At 31.8% G+C, this 17,561-nt stretch overlaps 1 protein-coding gene across 3 annotated transcripts in view; it reads right to left on the minus strand.

Annotated features, from left to right (window-relative positions):
• LOC145318607 (uncharacterized) overlaps positions 1-17,179 on the minus strand; it is a 28,575-nt gene extending 11,396 nt beyond the window's left edge. The window contains exons 1-13 of one of the 3 annotated variants that reach the window (XM_080159993.1): positions 17,073-17,179; positions 16,536-16,760; positions 15,917-15,988; positions 15,050-15,152; positions 14,211-14,317; positions 13,448-13,541; positions 12,541-12,645; positions 10,738-10,894; positions 8,649-8,758; positions 8,105-8,199; positions 5,411-5,577; positions 5,193-5,238; positions 2,172-2,243 (exon numbers count right to left, since the gene is read on the minus strand). In XM_080159993.1, coding sequence (XP_080016119.1) covers positions 2,172-2,243; positions 5,193-5,238; positions 5,411-5,577; positions 8,105-8,199; positions 8,649-8,758; positions 10,738-10,894; positions 12,541-12,645; positions 13,448-13,541; positions 14,211-14,317; positions 15,050-15,152; positions 15,917-15,988; positions 16,536-16,546 — 1,139 coding nt within the window. In that variant the 5' untranslated portion in view covers positions 16,547-16,760; positions 17,073-17,179. Of the gene's footprint in view, positions 1-2,171; positions 2,244-5,192; positions 5,239-5,410; positions 5,580-8,104; positions 8,200-8,648; positions 8,759-10,737; positions 10,895-12,540; positions 12,646-13,447; positions 13,542-14,210; positions 14,318-15,049; positions 15,153-15,916; positions 15,989-16,535; positions 16,764-17,072 lie in introns of all 3 variants that reach the window. The other 2 variants (XM_080159994.1, XM_080159992.1) reach the window with 2 other exon arrangements.
• Between the last annotated feature and the right edge of the window lie 382 nt (positions 17,180-17,561).

Raw genomic sequence — 17,561 nt, forward strand, 5'->3', positions numbered from 1 at the left:
GGTATGATATGGTTGATACCTATAGGGGGTGTATCTACCCTCAAAATTTTGCCAGTTAGATAAATACATTCTGCATTCCTCTGCATCTAACGCTGTTTTTTCGCTTTTCCTGAATTAGTTTGAATATAAAATCGCCAAGGGTAATCAGACAAACCCAAAGAAAATATTCAAATATATACCTGTCCCAGGTTGCAGAATAATAGCCACTACTAGATTTAGAAATATATACCTGTCCCAGGTTGCAGAATAATAGCCACTACTAGATCCAGAAATATATACCTGTCCCAGGTTAGAGAATAATAGCCACTACTAGATCCATAATATATACCTGTCCCAGGTTGCAGAATAATAGCCACTACTAGATCCAGAAATATATACCTGTCACAGGTTGCAGAATAATAGCCACTACTAGATCCATAATATATATCTGTCCCAGGTTGCAGAATAATAGCCACTACTAGATCCAGAAATATATACCTGTCCCATGTTGCAGAATAATAGCCACTACTAGATCCATAATATATACCTGTCCCAGGTTGCAGAATAATAGCTACTACTAGATCCATAAATATATACCTGTCCCAGGTTAGAGAATAATAGCCACTACTAGATCCATAATATATACCTGTCCCAGGTTGCAGAATAATAGCCACTACTAGATCCAGAAATATATACCTGTCCCATGTTGCAGAATAATAGCCACTACTAGATCTATAATATATACCTGTCCCAGGTTGCAGAATAATAGCTACTACTAGATCCATAAATATATACCTGTCCCAGGTTAGAGAATAATAGCCACTACTAGATCTATAATATATACCTGTCCCAGGTTGCAGAATAATAGCCACTACTAGATCCAGAAATATATACCTGTCCCATGTTGCAGAATAGTAGCCACTACTAGATCCATAATATATACCTGTCCCAGGTTGCAGAATAATAGCTACTACTAAATCCATAAATATATACCTGTCCCAGGTTAGAGAATAATAGCCACTACTAGATCCATAATATATACCTGTCCCAGGTTGCAGAATAATAGCCACTACTAGATCCAGAAATATATATCTGTCACAGGTTGCAGAATAATAGCCACTACTAGATCCAGAAATATATACCTGTCCCAGGTTGCAGAATAATAGCCACTACTAGATCCAGAAATATATACCTGTCCCAGGTTGCAGAATAATAACCACTACTAGATCCAGAAATATATACCTGTCCCAGGTTAGAGAATAATAGCCACTAATAGATCCAGAAATATATACCTGTCCCAGGTTGCAAAATAATTGCCACTACTAGATCCAGAAATATATACCTGTCCCAGATTAGAGAATAATAGCCAACACTAGATCCAGAAATATATACCTGTCCCAGATTAGAGAATAATAGCCACCACTAGATCCAGAAATATATACCTGTCCCAGATTAGAGAACAATAGCCACTACTTGATTCAGAAATATATACCTGTCCCAGATTAGAGAATAATAGCCACTACTAGATCCAGAAATATATTCCTGTCCCAGATTAGAGAATAATAGCCACCACTAGATCCAGAAATATATACCTGTCCCAGATTAGAGAATAATAACCACTACTAGATCCAGAAATATATACCTGTCCCAGGTTAGAGAATAATAGCCACTACTAGATCCAGAAATATATTCCTGTCCCAGATTAGAGAATAATAGCCACCACTAGATCCAGAAATATATACCTGTCCCAGATTAGAGAATAATAACCACTACTAGATCCAGAAATATATACCTGTCCCAGGTTAGAGAATAATAGCCACTAATAGATCCAGAAATATATACCTGTCCCAGATTAGAGAATAATAGCCACTACTAGATCCAGAAATATATTCCTGTCCCAGATTAGAGAATAATAGCCACCACTAGATCCAGAAATATATACCTGTCCCAGATTAGAGAATAATAGCCACTACTAGATCCAGAAATATATTCCTGTCCCAGATTAGAGAATAATAGCCACTACTAGATCCAGAAATGTATACCTGTCCCAGATTAGAGAATAATAGCCACTACTAGATCCAGAAATATATACCTGTCCCAGATTAGAAAAAAATAGCCACTACTAGATTTAGAAATATATACCTGTCCCAGATTAGAGAATAATAGCCACTGCTAGATCCAGAAATATATACCTGTCCCAGGTTGCAGAATAATAGCCACTACTAGATCCAGAAAACTGTTCCCCTGCTTGATCTCGGAAATGTCTGAAAATTTTAAATGTTCACTTTTAAAAAAACCCGTAGAATTAACAACAATTTGGATATAGAAAACAAGGATGACAACAATAACATCCATAAAAGCGAAGCTCCCAAATAAAGATGCGATGGTATTATATCAGGAAATTGCTTTAAATAAAAAATCTTTGTTTAAGAATAATGACATTATTACTAATTGTTACAGGAATCATCATGAAAATTTAGGTAGAACGATTTAAGGTGTATAATTAAAAAAAATAGAAACAGAATTACAATTTAAATGCTTTACCAAAGTCAAACTGATTTTAATTATTCTTTTCTTTACAACCATGGCTTAAAGAAGTGCAAAGAAGAGCTGAAAGATTTTAAGTATCCCATATCCTATATTTTTTGCAGATTCCTGTAATGATATAAACGTTCAAACATTGTACTTGTATGGACATGACGAGATTACTAAAATTTAAAACATGTTATTACACTATAATTTCTCAGTGCTTTGAAATGAGAGGATCGTTTTGATATATAAATGAAGATTAATACGTTGATTAGACACAATTCCAATAGCTTAAGATAAAAATACCAGAGGTGAATTCTTTAAAAAAATTGCCTCACTAAAATCAGTTTGCCCCACTAAAATCAGTGGGGCAAAAATTTTAGTGAGGCAAACTGATTTTAGTGGGGCAAAAGTTTTTTTTAAGAATTCACTTCAGTTTTAGAATAGTTTTGATTTCAATACAAATGATTAAAACAATAGGAAATGTTTAAGAAAAAAAGATGATTATATAAAAAAGAGTAATAGGGTACAGTAAATGTACTTACATTACATAATATATTTAAGTGTTCATTCATTTTTAAACTTTTATAGTTAAAGCAGGATTATACATTTTCCAGTAATGGCTTCTAAACCGATTAAAATCTGCTGGATAAGAACCGGTTCTCAGCCATACTGAAAAATTATGTATAACATCGAATCACAGACAATTATACATTATATGATTATACCAGTTTTGTTAGCCCTGAGGGTAAAGCTGTCTATAAGTACTTATTTTTCCTTTTATCATCGTGCATAACAGACCGACAGAACCAGGCATACCAAAAATTAAGATTCGGTGCATATTTGTTAATTTGCTTGTCCATAAATCTATAATTTACGCTTGTCACCCTATTTAAGAAAAATTTAAGAATTCAAGCACGATTTAAAAAACGTTTAACACAGACAAAAACATACAGGCTGAATGCAATGTTTTCAAGCTGTTTTGAATCAGCACCACGTAATATATCTCAACTTTATAATGAGAAAAGATTTATCAGTTTTCTACACACACTTATACTCACACACACACAAACAAGCAAATTGAACTCAAACAAATTCTTGTAATTAGGGTAATTTTTATTGTTTTTTATTTGTCCTAGTGACCAGAATAAAATGCTTTGTAATCCCTTTAAAGGAATCCTACAAGAAAAAAACGCTCTAATTGCTGAAAGACTGCTACAAGTAGACCCAATATCAAAATTTGAGGTTTCCAGCTTTAACAACAAAAAAATTAGTCATTGTAAATTGAAAGATATATGAAACTTTTGATGAAAGATATTATTTAACAGAAAGTTAGTTTGCCTGTAACTGATTACATTTTATAATAACTTGTACAGCAAACAATATTGTAATAATTTTGATTTATTGCAAAAAAAATGAAAACATAAATTCTGTCTTTTTGTCTATAATGTTAACTTTCCAATAAAACATTAAAGTATATTATAGAGTAAAGTTAACTGTATAAAGTCTATAATTAAGTATTATAGGTCTACAATGGATATTAGATGCATGGATGAAGGAATAGAACAATGTTGTTTAATAAATTATTTAGTTAAGTTAAATGTCTTCTATAAATCAGTTGTTTGGTCCGTCATCATTATGTGCCTAACAGGAAAAGGGACATATCCCAACCCCAATTATTTATCATATAAAAGGGGGGGGGGGGGAGTTATCAAAGCTCAACAAGCACAGTGCGAAAGTATTGTACAATAAAAGACATGCAAATAAAAACGATCATATTAAAAAATAAAACATATTTTGGCAAGGACCCCAAACAAATTTACACACCCCCCCCCCCCCGCCCCCCCCCTGACTTCATCATGTAAATTTTATCCTTCTGGGAAATAAAAATAAAATTACCCCCCCTACCTTTCCATGTTTTTGCCTCCCCCCCCCCCTCCCAAAAAAGTAAAAAGCTTGGACGTTTTCGTATCCTGATATCCCTAAGTAGATATTGATATAAATTAACTTTTTCTCTTTTTTTATCTGACTTTCCAATTTTTGTATTGTCTAGCAAGTTACGGGGTTATTTAATTAAGAGTTGAAAATAAAGATTTTATTATAGACACATGGGTGTCTATTAAGATATATAAGTTGAAAAGAATTTTAATGTTAGAGGGAGATTTGAAATTTTTTATTTGTTGCTATCTAAGGATCTCTAAAAAAAGGGTGGGTTAAAGTGCGCAAACATGTTAGGAATGTTTACTATTAGCCTTAGGGTGGTGTCAGCTTAATGAAGCCCTTATCAAATAATTAGACCTTGAGAGGCTGGCTAGGGGCGCACTTACTAGTAAAGTTAAAATCGTTGAAACTTTCAAATCATTCAGATGATAAGTACAATCATATGAAGCATTTAAATTTTGGCAATTTTAACACCAATGATGAGATTACAAAGAGTTTGATATAAAAAGTTATGCTTTTTTATAGTTAGTTGTGCCATTGTATAATTCAACTTATAATGAGTCTATTAGTGAGTGATGAGTTATTAAAATAAGGTATATGCAGAAAAGGTAAATATTATATTGTTTGGATTTGTTAGTAAAATGACATAACAAGCTTATTTAAATGCAAAGACATTAGCAACCTCCATATAAGTTTAATGAGTGAACAGCAAAGTTACTCCGTCATTTAACTGTACTTACTACCTGGAACTTCTGTGTAGCTCATCATCCGTCAAACTTCGCTCATTTTCTGGACACACATTTTTCATTGCCTTTTAAGTTTTCTCATTTTTTTTTATCTTTTATTCTAATATTGTCAATTTCTAACTATGAATTAAAGTTTCGAAATGTTATATTTTCTGAAAACTAATTGTAAGTAAAACTGACTTTTTACTGAAGTTATGAATTAAAAGAAACAATGCCTAGGTTATAGTAGCAAGACGACTTTGTACTTGCGCGCTGTTTGCCGCGTGACTTTATAGGTTTCGAGGATTTGTTGGTGTTGGCATAATATGGCGGGAACGAGGCTACAATTTCTTCAGGGTACAGCAACTCATGGTCTGATTGGGTTCCGTAGTAATCAAGGTGATCCTGTTTGGTAAACTTATTGGAAATCATTATATTTCTCTGTTCATTTCAAGTAAGATATCAGAAACTACTAAAAAAATATTTATATTTTTTTTATTTCAAAACAATTATCTAATTTTATGGGGTGACATTTAATTGTTATGAAACAGTAGATACGATCCTTTTTTTTTAGTTTTAGAAAACACATTAAATTGGTTGATACAATTTAACTAATAGACCTTGTTTGGTTAGATTCTCTCCTTTAAAGGTTTAAAAGGAAGGAAGATTGATAATGAAAAGAATTGAGAAATTTTAATTGAAAAGAAAGGATGAGAAAGAAGAATGAATGAGGAAGTGAAATTTGAGAATCCAAATTCTTGAAGAAGATGAGTATAAATGTTTTAACAATACTACTAAAATAACATTTTATTAAAAGCGAAGATTTTCTATAATTAGGGTCGGTCTGTCCGTCCATCCGTTCGAGATAGATAGCTTTTATTCATTAATTTAGGCATGTTAGAATTGTCCTATCGATTTCAAACTTTGCATGATGATTCCTGTAGTAGTTAGGTACAATTTAGAAAGCGTAGCAACTCTATAATCATTACTAGAATGTCCGTACGTCCATTTAAACATGTTGATTTTTCTACTTTTTTAACAACAAATTTTTATGTGCTCTAATTATCCGTTTGATCTGATTTTTGGTATATTGATTCCTGGTACAACAAAGAACAATATTATAAGCAAAGCAACTCTATAATCAAGTCCTAAAAATTTAAGTATGTCCATAAACATTATCCTGAATCAAGCAGTTTTCAACAAATTTACTTAAAATTTTGCTTCGACTCTTATACTTTTATATTCTGATTATTCAGTTCAGACACTATACAAATGTTAATGTCTGTTTGTACTACCGTTTCAGGGCTTCGCTTTTATGGATGTTGTCATCATTGTTTTTATTGGTTTTCATGGCCTGCTTGGAACTTTGATTCAAGGATTTTTATAAACAATTCAAATAGCAAATAATGTATATAAGATAATCAAAATAAAATAAAAATAAAAATAAATCTATACTTCTTTTAAAAATAAAAGTATTATATTTAGAAATCTCAGCTATAATGTTGGTTATTTTAGTATGATCCTGGGAACTTGAGTGTGATGTTGGAATATGATATTTCCATGAATGAATGATACTGGCAGATCCAATTTAATTATAATATTCATTTTAGACAAATTTAGTCTAATCTCAAATATATGTTTATCTTGGAATAAAAATTCTTTTAAGTTTAGTCTTAAAATTTCTAAGCTGTTGTTTGTAAAACCATTGTATTTTTGTATTGTGTGTAATTTAGAAACAAGATCTGTTTAGAAGCCAAGGAAAAATTTTTGATAAAATAATTTCATGAAGGTAATAATTGAATAAAATGCTAATATACAATATACATAAATAGATTATAGAATTATATTTTTGTTTGTTGAATATATATGTAGGATACATAATTAATCTTAATAATAATGGACATGTGAGTAAAATATTTAGAAAGTTTAGATAATAAATTTCTTTATTAAACCAATAGAAATGTAGGACAGCCCAAACAAATTATTAGCTAGATAGTTCACATACTTTTATTACTTAAGATGTCTTAAGGGGAAGTTATAACGTCAAAACATTTCTTTATGTAAATCATACCACAGGATTATATTATATGTGACTTATATGGCTTAGTGGTTTAGCATTCGCTTATCTGTTGGGGAGGTGTCGGGTTCGAGTCCCCGGACTGCATCAATACTAAAGATGTAAAATTAGTAACTACTGCTCTTTCTGGTGTTAGAGATTTGGAGTAAGAGTAGGGGGGAAGCCTTAGCCCTAAATCAGGTATGCATGGGTGGTCCTTGGCATGGTGCACTAGTGAGCGAAAAATGCTGTAAGGTCATAGGTTGATTGAAAAGTCCTTATGGACTAGCATTGTGTAGTAGGTCACTAGTGTATTAGTGACGTTTGTTAGTTCAACGACTAGGAGTCATGCTTGGATCCTAGGTTGATTGAAAAGTCCCTAAGATTTGATGTGGCGTCAGTGATTGCTGATACAGCGTCTTGTTCATGCTTTGGTTGCATTAATTATCGCAATGACACCGTGACTGAAAAATCACGAAACCATAACTCTCCACAAAAAAGTTTGAAGTGTAAATTACCCACAATTCCTAAGTAAAGTGCCAAGGAAATTGATGGGAAGGATGCAACTCGAATCCACGTTATACCAAAGAGGTTAATAATGGTACCTACCTGCTTTATTCGGCACAAGACATAAAAAAGTAGAGATGGGAGAATGCCTTGAGTTGAGAAGTTATCTGTTCAGTCTAGGTGCAACTCACCCATACAACATTAGCATTAGCATATGTAACTGAAAATGTACAACAATCTTTCTCTACTTGAAATTTAAATTCTATTGGATTAATGTGTAAGATTGACCATCTAGGATAAATCATCAATTCTGAGAGTAAATATTTAATGAATCAATTAGAATTAAATACTATTGTGTTTCCAATATTCCTGCACTTCTTTCTGTATTGTTGCTGTAGGTTTTCCTGCTTGACCATTCATCTTGTGTGAGGGTTGCACAATTGGGGGTAGGGCTGGGGCCTCCTTAATATGTAAATTTACTTTTTCATTGTTTAACATGTTATTTTATTTATTCTACTAGGAGGGTTATGTTATCCTCCCCTGAAATAGTTATAAAACTTCCCAGAACCTATGAGAAGCCTACCTTTAAATAAAACCTATAATGGTTCAGAGGTTATCAAGACCCTTCGGTACAGACAAACATCCTATTACTTTATTATAAGGATATCTATCTAATGATCTAACCATCAAGTAGTCAACAACTTTTTATGTAATTCATAGTTTTGCTGCATATATTTCTGTACATATGCTATTGATGTGTTGTTTATCCTTCATGTTTGATCTTTCTATCACAGAATGATAATTGTTCTTGAAAATATATCTATGGTCATAATTCTTTGCTCTTGACAATCCAACAATTTAATTTTAATTTTTAAATCTATTTTTTAATATATCATAAAAACTGTGTTTACCTCTGTGTGATGATTGTCCTTGTCAATATATTTGTGATCATCCTTCTTAACTTTTCTCTTATCTTGATCCTTGACACTCTCATGGAATATAAACTTGTAACAGATACCACCTGAAATCATTGTACAGTAAGATATATAAGTTGGAAGGAATTTTAGTGCTAGAGGGAGATTTGAAATCTACATAAAAATTTAAGGATTTTTTTTATAAAATTCGTTTTTTGTATAATTCTTTATCTAAAAGCGGAAATGCAATTTAAGTTAATTAATTTTGACCAATAGGATAGCTGGATTGCGCTCTAATTGGTTGAATGATGTACGACACTTAAGCTTCTTCAATAAGAGCGCAGATAGTTTTCCATCCACCAATCACAGATGTCAAAATTTATATATCTCATTGTACATTATATGTAGAGTTGCTAAATAACATATATTAACAACATTTGTTTACTCTATACTCCAGACATAAAAGTAATTGGCTGTCTATCTGTCTGTCTGTGCCGAAGGACCTTGCTAACCGCTGGACCGATATGGTTCTCCTTTACGATGTAGCTTGTCATAGATCCTTGGAAGGTATTTAGGGGGAGGGTATCATCCCCCCTCCTAAGGTAAATCGCCTCCAGAAAAAAATTACCACACTCTCATATAAAACACCTATATAAAACAAATAAAAACTGGGTGTCGGTTGAGTACAACTCCCTTCCCACCTCCATCTCCAGTTCCCCTCGAGGCCTCTCAGGGCATGGCCGTTAGTATAATAATTAGAATCCAATAATAACTTAGACATTGGTACCTATTGAGAACATAGAAATGAAATGATATATTTTTTTATTAGAATAATCTCTCTACAAATATCAGAAGCTAGGGGCACTGTCATTACTATACATTCAAAAAGATAACCTCAGGGAGGAGGGGGACATTGGGGTATTTATTACACCAGTCTCCAAGGTTTTATAATAATGTTTTCTTATTTGTTGGCTAAACAACTTGGCGGACTTTTGTCGAATTTACATTGCTTGTTACATTAAGTTGAGTGTCCATATGTTTCAACCACTATATGTTATCTACATTTGGGGTAATTTGGAGTATAACTATTCGGATGTACATAAATTTATCGGCCATTGTCTTATCCCCTCAGATCCCTGAGACATCCTATAATATTAGCCTTACTAATCTATGATAATTGAAATATTATTCACATTTACATAAAATAGTAATCTATACATATTAACAACTTTCTATTAGATTGTTAGTGGAAGAGTTTAAGAACAGTGGTTTTTATACTCAAAATTAAATCACAAAAGCCAAACAGTAGGACAAAATACGTTACATTAATCCCATTTTGTTTAAACCTTTGCATAAAAAAGGATAAAGTTTGTTTTAGAGTAGATATTCAGTGTTATGAACAGACAGACAGATACAGCTAGTTATGGAATAGATGCTCATTGATTTGAGAAATTTTCACAAAAGTTCCAGACCTCTATCTTTATTGAATACAGAGAAAATTATGTCATTATAAAAAATAACATTTTATATTGACAGATTGGAGGATTTTGAAACTCTTATGATACAGTTTTTCAGGAGTAATAACATTATAAAACTTTCTTCATTATTGAAAAAGTTTTTTTTCTCAATATTTAATAAATATATTAATAATATCTTTGTACAAAATAATGTGAATATGATCTTATTATAATATTTATACTAGAAACTGAAAAAAAACTAAATTTACAGATAATTACATTTTAGCTAAACGAATATACTAATTTTTATGTTTATATTCATTAAAAAATCCATGAATAAATATAAAAGTGTACATGACACTTTTACAACCAGCAGAAATACACTTAATGCATTTTTGTGAAAATGGTTTGTTTTGATGTACATCTGGCTCAAATTTTCAAATTTACCAATATACATCTAACACACTAACAAAAATTACATCTAAAATTTTGAACTATACAATTATTTTATATTTTACATTTCAGCCTTTTTAGGTACACTTCTGAAAAATTTAAAGGGGTTAAAATTAGCGTATACAAATGTACATATAAACATAATTTCTCACTAAAAAATACTTTAAAAAATTTACCTGAGAGAAACCCCAAACCAGTTCCCAGCCAGACTACCCAGTGCCGGCTAAACTGGTTTGCCAGGAAAGCCGGACCGAAAGCTCTGACCGGATTTATCCAGATTCTGTCGACAGCCGTCAAAACCGCCGCGTGGCTGATGCCAACAAAAATGGCCGCCTTTGTGCATGAAAAACATCAGGTTTTATATTTTTTATTTGTTTTTAATATTGCTTATATTTTATATGAACTAGCGGCTGTGCCAAAGAATTAAATCTTGAAAAAAATAGCCTAAAACCACCCTGGGACCTTTTTAAAGCTTTTTTATTACTATGTTTTATTATTTTAATGATTAAAAAAATGTTCTATTTGCTTATACTGATATTCCTGGTTTATACAAAGTAAGTGATTATTGACATTGACAACTAAAATGACATGGGGAAAATTGTTTCTGCGCTAGCGAAGCTACTCTAAACTTTTGTGAATACGTCATGTATTCAACTTGGTATGCCAGAAGGCCACCACCATATTTATTAAAGAAAGAAAAAAATTAAAAATGTACAGATCGATGTGTTTTTCTCTCATAATATTTAGTTTCAGGATATTAGTTTTCGCTTTTATTGAACACCTTTGCACTTGTTTAGTGGCAAAAAAGGGGGGGAAGAGGTAGACAAAAAAGATAAAAAGAGAGAGAGAGAGATGGAGAGAGAGAGAAAAGGGGTTTTGAGAATGAATGATGAAGAAAAAGTTTTGCAATTTTATGTAAAAGTGAAAATATTTATATTTATGTGGAAAAATTATTAGATTAATAGAATAGTTTTTAAATATTATACTTTTTAACAAGTAATTTTATTACATTTAGTGCGGAGATTTTTACAAAATAAATCAGAACTGTTTCTTTAGAAACAAAAAAAATATATTTCCCCCGTAGTAATCAAATCTCTTCTATAGTAATATTGACAGACTGACGGACAAAGTAAGTTATAAAGTATAAAAGAAAAATCAGACGGATTAATTGGATTATGTAAAGTAACTTTAATTTAAAAGTATAAAAGAGACAATAAATGAATAAAGAATAGTCGGAAAATATAATAGATAGATAGAAAAATATGTAATAGAGTTCTTGAAATATTTGTGTATAATAAAAATTCCATGGCTAACTTCTCTGTATATAATAAATATGAAAACTCATCAATCATAAAAAATCATATATCTAAGAAAAAAATGCATCACAGAGATAAACTGCAAAAAAGTACAAGGAAGATAGGATTCCTGCCATTTTTAAAATAAAGAATGCTTACTTTGTGATTTACTAGTGACAGTGCCCCTTGCATCTAGGGAATCTATAATAAAACTAAACCATAATATTTCTAATTTGCTATTTCTTATTATTTAAATCACATGAAATTTTGATAACTGATGTATGTTATCCTAACAAAAAAGTAACATGATCTTTACAATATAACTTCTCATAGGTTCTGGAAAGTTTATAGGTAACTATTTTGAGAGATGGTACACAACACACCCTAGAGAAATAAATACCTAAAAATATTTTTAAGTGCCATTAGATGCCTACAGTGTCAAAAAATATATTAAAGTGTTATGACTGGCTTGCTTCAGCTGTTAGCTGTTCTACTGAATGAAAGTTTTCTATAAAAGTGTTTTATGGAGAAGAAAGTAAGTGGCTTTTTTTATAATAAACCTTTTGATTCACTGGCTTCAGTTGTTTTACTGAATGAAAGTTTTTATAAAGATGACCGAAGAAAGTTGTCTGTTTTAACCATTCCCCAATTTGATTGACATATGTGACCTGATGTTTGCCTTGCCTCAGCTGGTGGCTGTTCTACTGAATGAAAGTAAGCTATGGAGATGATAAAAGCAACAATGAATTCTGGTCCCAGGTCACTTAGTGTTGTTATCCCAGGCTTCAACTAAAATTAACAAAGTTGTAATAATTAGTATTTTAAGAAATTCAAAAAAATTATAAAAAGTATTTCCAATGTACTGGCCATTTTCAGATTACTTTTATTTCTAAAGGCGAAGCTTTTCTATAATTTAGGTAGGTCCATCCGTCCATATGTAGCGGATAGCTCTTATCATTAATTTAGGTATGTTAGAATTGTCTCATCGATTATAAATTTGGAGTGATGACTCCTGTAAAGATTAGTTTACAGATCGTAAAAACTCTATATGCAACATTAATAGGTTTTTAGTTCAATTTAAAATATTATCGTATAGTTATTCTATTTTCATAATCTCATTTGATACTGGATTTTTTATTTAAATACATTATATAATTATATATGTCCGATTGAGCTTCGCTTTTATGGATATTGTCATCCAAGTTTTTTATAAAACTTAGTAAACGTAGACCTGCATGAGAAGTACATATTAAACTACATTTAATTTGAGCCAACAAACTTTTTACCAAGTCTTTAAGATCTTGCCCAAGTTTATTTTAAGTTTTAGGATAGACTGGACATGTAACAATTTAGTTGTAAAATTTAAACTATATCAAAATGTAAAATTGTAGAATTTTCGTCGTATTTTTTTTTAAAATTTAAGTAAAGCAATAGCAAAGAACAAAAGAAGTTGCTTTCTATTAGATGCTTTTTTATTGTTTATTCTGGTTAATTATTTAATGTTTTTCCTATGAAAAATGTACATTATAATTATTGGTGTAAAAGTAAGGTCATTATTACATAGTTAAATCAAAAGAGTCCTGTTGTTTACCTGAAGGCCTAGAACACCAGCTGCTGTACCGCAGCCAGAGATTGCGCCTGCGCACTGGGCCCCTATGTACAGAATTGCTCGTACTGGTGATATATCCTATCAACATTCATAATATTCATTTTATCCTTAAAAATTAATGTCAGAAAAAAATAGCAGCTTAATCTAGCTTCAAGTGGCTTATTTCAAGACAATGTATTTTCAAAAATATAAATATCAAAATGATATCTAAAATACAAAGTAGAATGATGTCTATCCGTCTGTCCGTCCGTCCCTTAAGATCGTGGTAACCACTAAACCGATTGGATTCTACTCTTCAGGGAATATACATACTGCTCCAGTGGTGGTTTTAGGCTATTTTCTTGCGGGGTGGGACCTCCCCAAAAACAAAAAATCCCCCTTAATTTTTTAAAAATAATTCTACTCTATTCGAGAAAATTTGCGACCCATTCGCAATTTTTTCGCTGGGTAGATAATAGAAGATGTAATTATTTCGATACTCACATCATTTTTTTAGACACCTACCAAATTTTTTTTGCCTCTTAGGGCAAAGCCCCTAGAGGCTAGGGGCGAAACCGCTAGTAATTTAACAAGGATATAGATATTAAGGAAGATTAAGCTTGACATATCAGTTTATAAAAAGTTAATTGTCAATGTTAGAGTTATTTATGTATATCTCCAAACTGTATTGTGAATCAGAGTTCTGTACAGAAATCTGCTGTTGATTTATCAAATTGGAAGATAGTTAAAATGAATTGTTATGAATTCCTGTAGGCACATTTTACTGAATGATATGGCAGGATTCAAGTGAGAACCAGAGGCGGGCATAAATAGGTAGGTTAGGAACACTAGCCCAAGAAATACTGGAATATTCTAGAAAAATAAAGATTAGAATATATTAAAATAAAGAATAAAAAACAAGAAAGTTAGGAACACTAGCCCAAGAAATACTAGACTAATCCAAAATTTGAATAATATAGCAAATCGAAGAAGGCTAAATAATAGGAAAATCAGCTTTTTCGACTATCAGTTCATTAATTATCAATTTTAGAAAAAGGCTAAATCAATAAAAAAAACTGAAATTTGATGTCAAGAAAGTGCTTTAAGTTTTGGTATTGTACACAAATGGATAAAGAATACGTAGATATTTTGACAAGGAATTTTTGTCTTCAATTTAGGTGGTTAATATAGTCAGATATTGGTCAATTCGTTCCTCCATGGTCAGTGGAGAGAATGGGGGTAAAGTCTTAAAGGGGGGTGTATAGTATTAGCAGCTAGTGTATGTAGGAAATTCACACAATCTCCATGTATTCTATATCCATTGGCACAAAAGCGACAGTGGAGAATAATATAATAATTTTTCTCGTATTCATTCGAATCCGGTGGATAGGAACCGGTTCTCATCCATACGAAAAAACTATGTCTAGCATCGTATTATATCCAGTTTTCTACGAATATAGAAATGTACAATCATAAGATTAAAACCAGTTTTTTTAGCCCCGAGATGCCGAAGGCACGGGCTAAAAAACTGGTTTTAATCTTATAATTGTACATTCTATATCCGCGGAAAGCTGTTTATAATACGATGCGAGAAATAACTATTACCTTCTCTAGTATAGATTCCTGTGCAGAGGCGGCTGAGGATAAAAATAAGAGAAAATAAGTTCCCAAACATTCTGCTATGATGCTCCGCCAAAAGTCAAACCGCCTTAAAAAATGGTTTTGATTTTTGTTTCAGGTTCTTTGGCATAAAAACCTTTGACCTTTGATAAAATTTTGACATTGGTTGGTTCAAAGTAGCAGTGTCAAAACTTTTCAACCAATAATTTTAATCTAAAGAAGGCGAAGTTTTGTTTACCATCAATCACTTCGTCAGGGACAGGTCTTGAACTTTAAGTATGGAATCTATGGTCTGATATTTCTAAAACTTTGCCAGACGTCCTTTATTACATTAACTTGTTTATCAGACTATTAGCGGCTACGCCCCCTAGAGGCCTCTAGGGGCACTTAAGGTAATGGATGAGACTGAGTAGTCGACCCCCCAATTGAATTTAAGTTTTGAAATTGGGGAAGGTCACATTTTCTTGGACCGACTTCTTTAGAAAGAGATTGGTGGTACTATCCCCCGTAATAGTTTTAAACTTTTCCTGGTAATAATATGAGAAGTTACATTGTAAAGGAGAATCATATCGGTTCAGTGGTTAGCGAGATCCTTCGGTACACACAGACATACATCTTGTTACTTTTATATTAGGATTATTATTTTTGTTTAAAACATTATAAGTCAAGCTACTCTACAAATATTAAACTTTTCTGTCATATCCTAACTTATCAGAATGGAAGAAAGTAGCTTACCAGTTAAAGTACATCAAAATGACATGTTTCTTTATGAAACAAAACAAAGTGAATCGGGAATATTGTGTTAGACAAACAGACAGAGAGACATCTTACTACTTTTATTAAGAAAAATACCTGAGCTCTTTAACAAAATCTTGTGTCTGTTCCTTCTCCACAGAACTAGAGTCAAGTTCTTTCATTTTTAACCTTGCAAATGTTTATATAATTAACTTAATTTTTTTTGTAAAATTTAATTTTTATTTTTTGGAAAGAGGTATCTTTATCTATAAAACTTTTAATTCCATTGAATAGTCTATTTAAGGAAAGCTTCACGTAGGTCTTATCTATTTTATTTTTATATTTAAGTTTTGGGATGGTTTTGTGCTATTGTTCTGCCATCTTTCACCACTTTTAAATACGATAGGCTAGAGGCAAAGCCGTTATTATCTTTAGAGGTAAGAAAATGACATTTTTTATTTAGATGCGATTATAAAAATTATATTATATATACAGATTTGACCTTACTGTTAAGGGAATCTACATTCAAAGTGTGCAGATGGGGGATATAGGCTGTTGTAAAATTTTTCACCTCCTGGCAAAACCCTGTCAACTCTCCTGATTCCAATGTACTTAAATTACCGATCAACTCTGTTTGACTCGTGGAGCGAGCGAACTTTCACACCCTTATTATAGAGAAGCTTCAATTAAAAAAGTGTACAGTTGATGTGATATAATATATCAAGTTATTATATACCTAGTGTTCATTATGATGGATTTACACACATTTCTTCATTACTGATAACTATAAGATTTTCGTAGATTTTTTTCAGATTAGAATCACATTACAATTTGTGCTCTGGATTCATTGTAACTGTGCTGTGATGTTGGTTTTATTTTTTATCTTTAGAACTGACTGTAAAGTCTGTGCACTTACAACAACGAAACAGCAGAAGTAGTCTGAGGAATAAAAGGCTCTAGTCTTCTGCAAGGTTATTATTAAAGGTTCGATTATTACAGAGCACCCCACTAAATCCCTGTCAAAGCTGTAAGCATTCTATCGTAATAAAATTTCAAGGTTTTTGTGGTCTTTATGGCTTTAATAAAGCGTGGCTGTGACTGACATAACATCAATTTGATAAATCAAGTAAACAATTGTCTTTTCGCTCAAAAACTCAGTCTTCCCCCCCCCCCCCCTAAAAAAATAATGAAGAGGGGGCGAGGTAATTAAACCCCCATCCATGTAAGTTTTACCATGCGGATATATATAAATCTTCTGAGTTCTATTAATAACCTTGTATATTCCATTAGTTAATAAGTAACAGATATGATTGATTGGTTATTTTTCACCATATATCAACAAAAAAGAACTACATTTTCATTGTCACAACATTTTTGTCTGAAAAATAATAAATGTAATAAATTGATTTAATAACTAGGACATCTATTTATATATGTTATTAAGTAGCAAATTAATAACTTTAATATGTGTCTCTAGCTTAAAATCTCGCAAACTGCTGAACCGACTTGGTTTTCTTTTATGGCGAAGCTTCTTCTTGCCCCTAGAAACACCCCTCCCCCCCCAAAAAAACTTCTTGTTTTTAAAACTAAAATGAAGATTGGTGGGTCACATCCCATTCCTTCCTTACCCCCTTAAGGCCTCTAGGGGCGTACTCGCTCAAATAAAAAAATTAAAGCATTGAATTGCGAATAAAAACTTTTCCTAGGTATTATATATTATGATATTACTAAAAGACGACACATAAGATATTGAGTAACTGCC

The sequence above is a fragment of the Acartia tonsa genome, chromosome 5 (assembly GCF_053477335.1).
Source record: "Acartia tonsa isolate MP-2025a chromosome 5, ASM5347733v1, whole genome shotgun sequence".
Lineage (NCBI taxonomy): Eukaryota > Metazoa > Arthropoda > Copepoda > Calanoida > Acartiidae > Acartia > Acartia tonsa.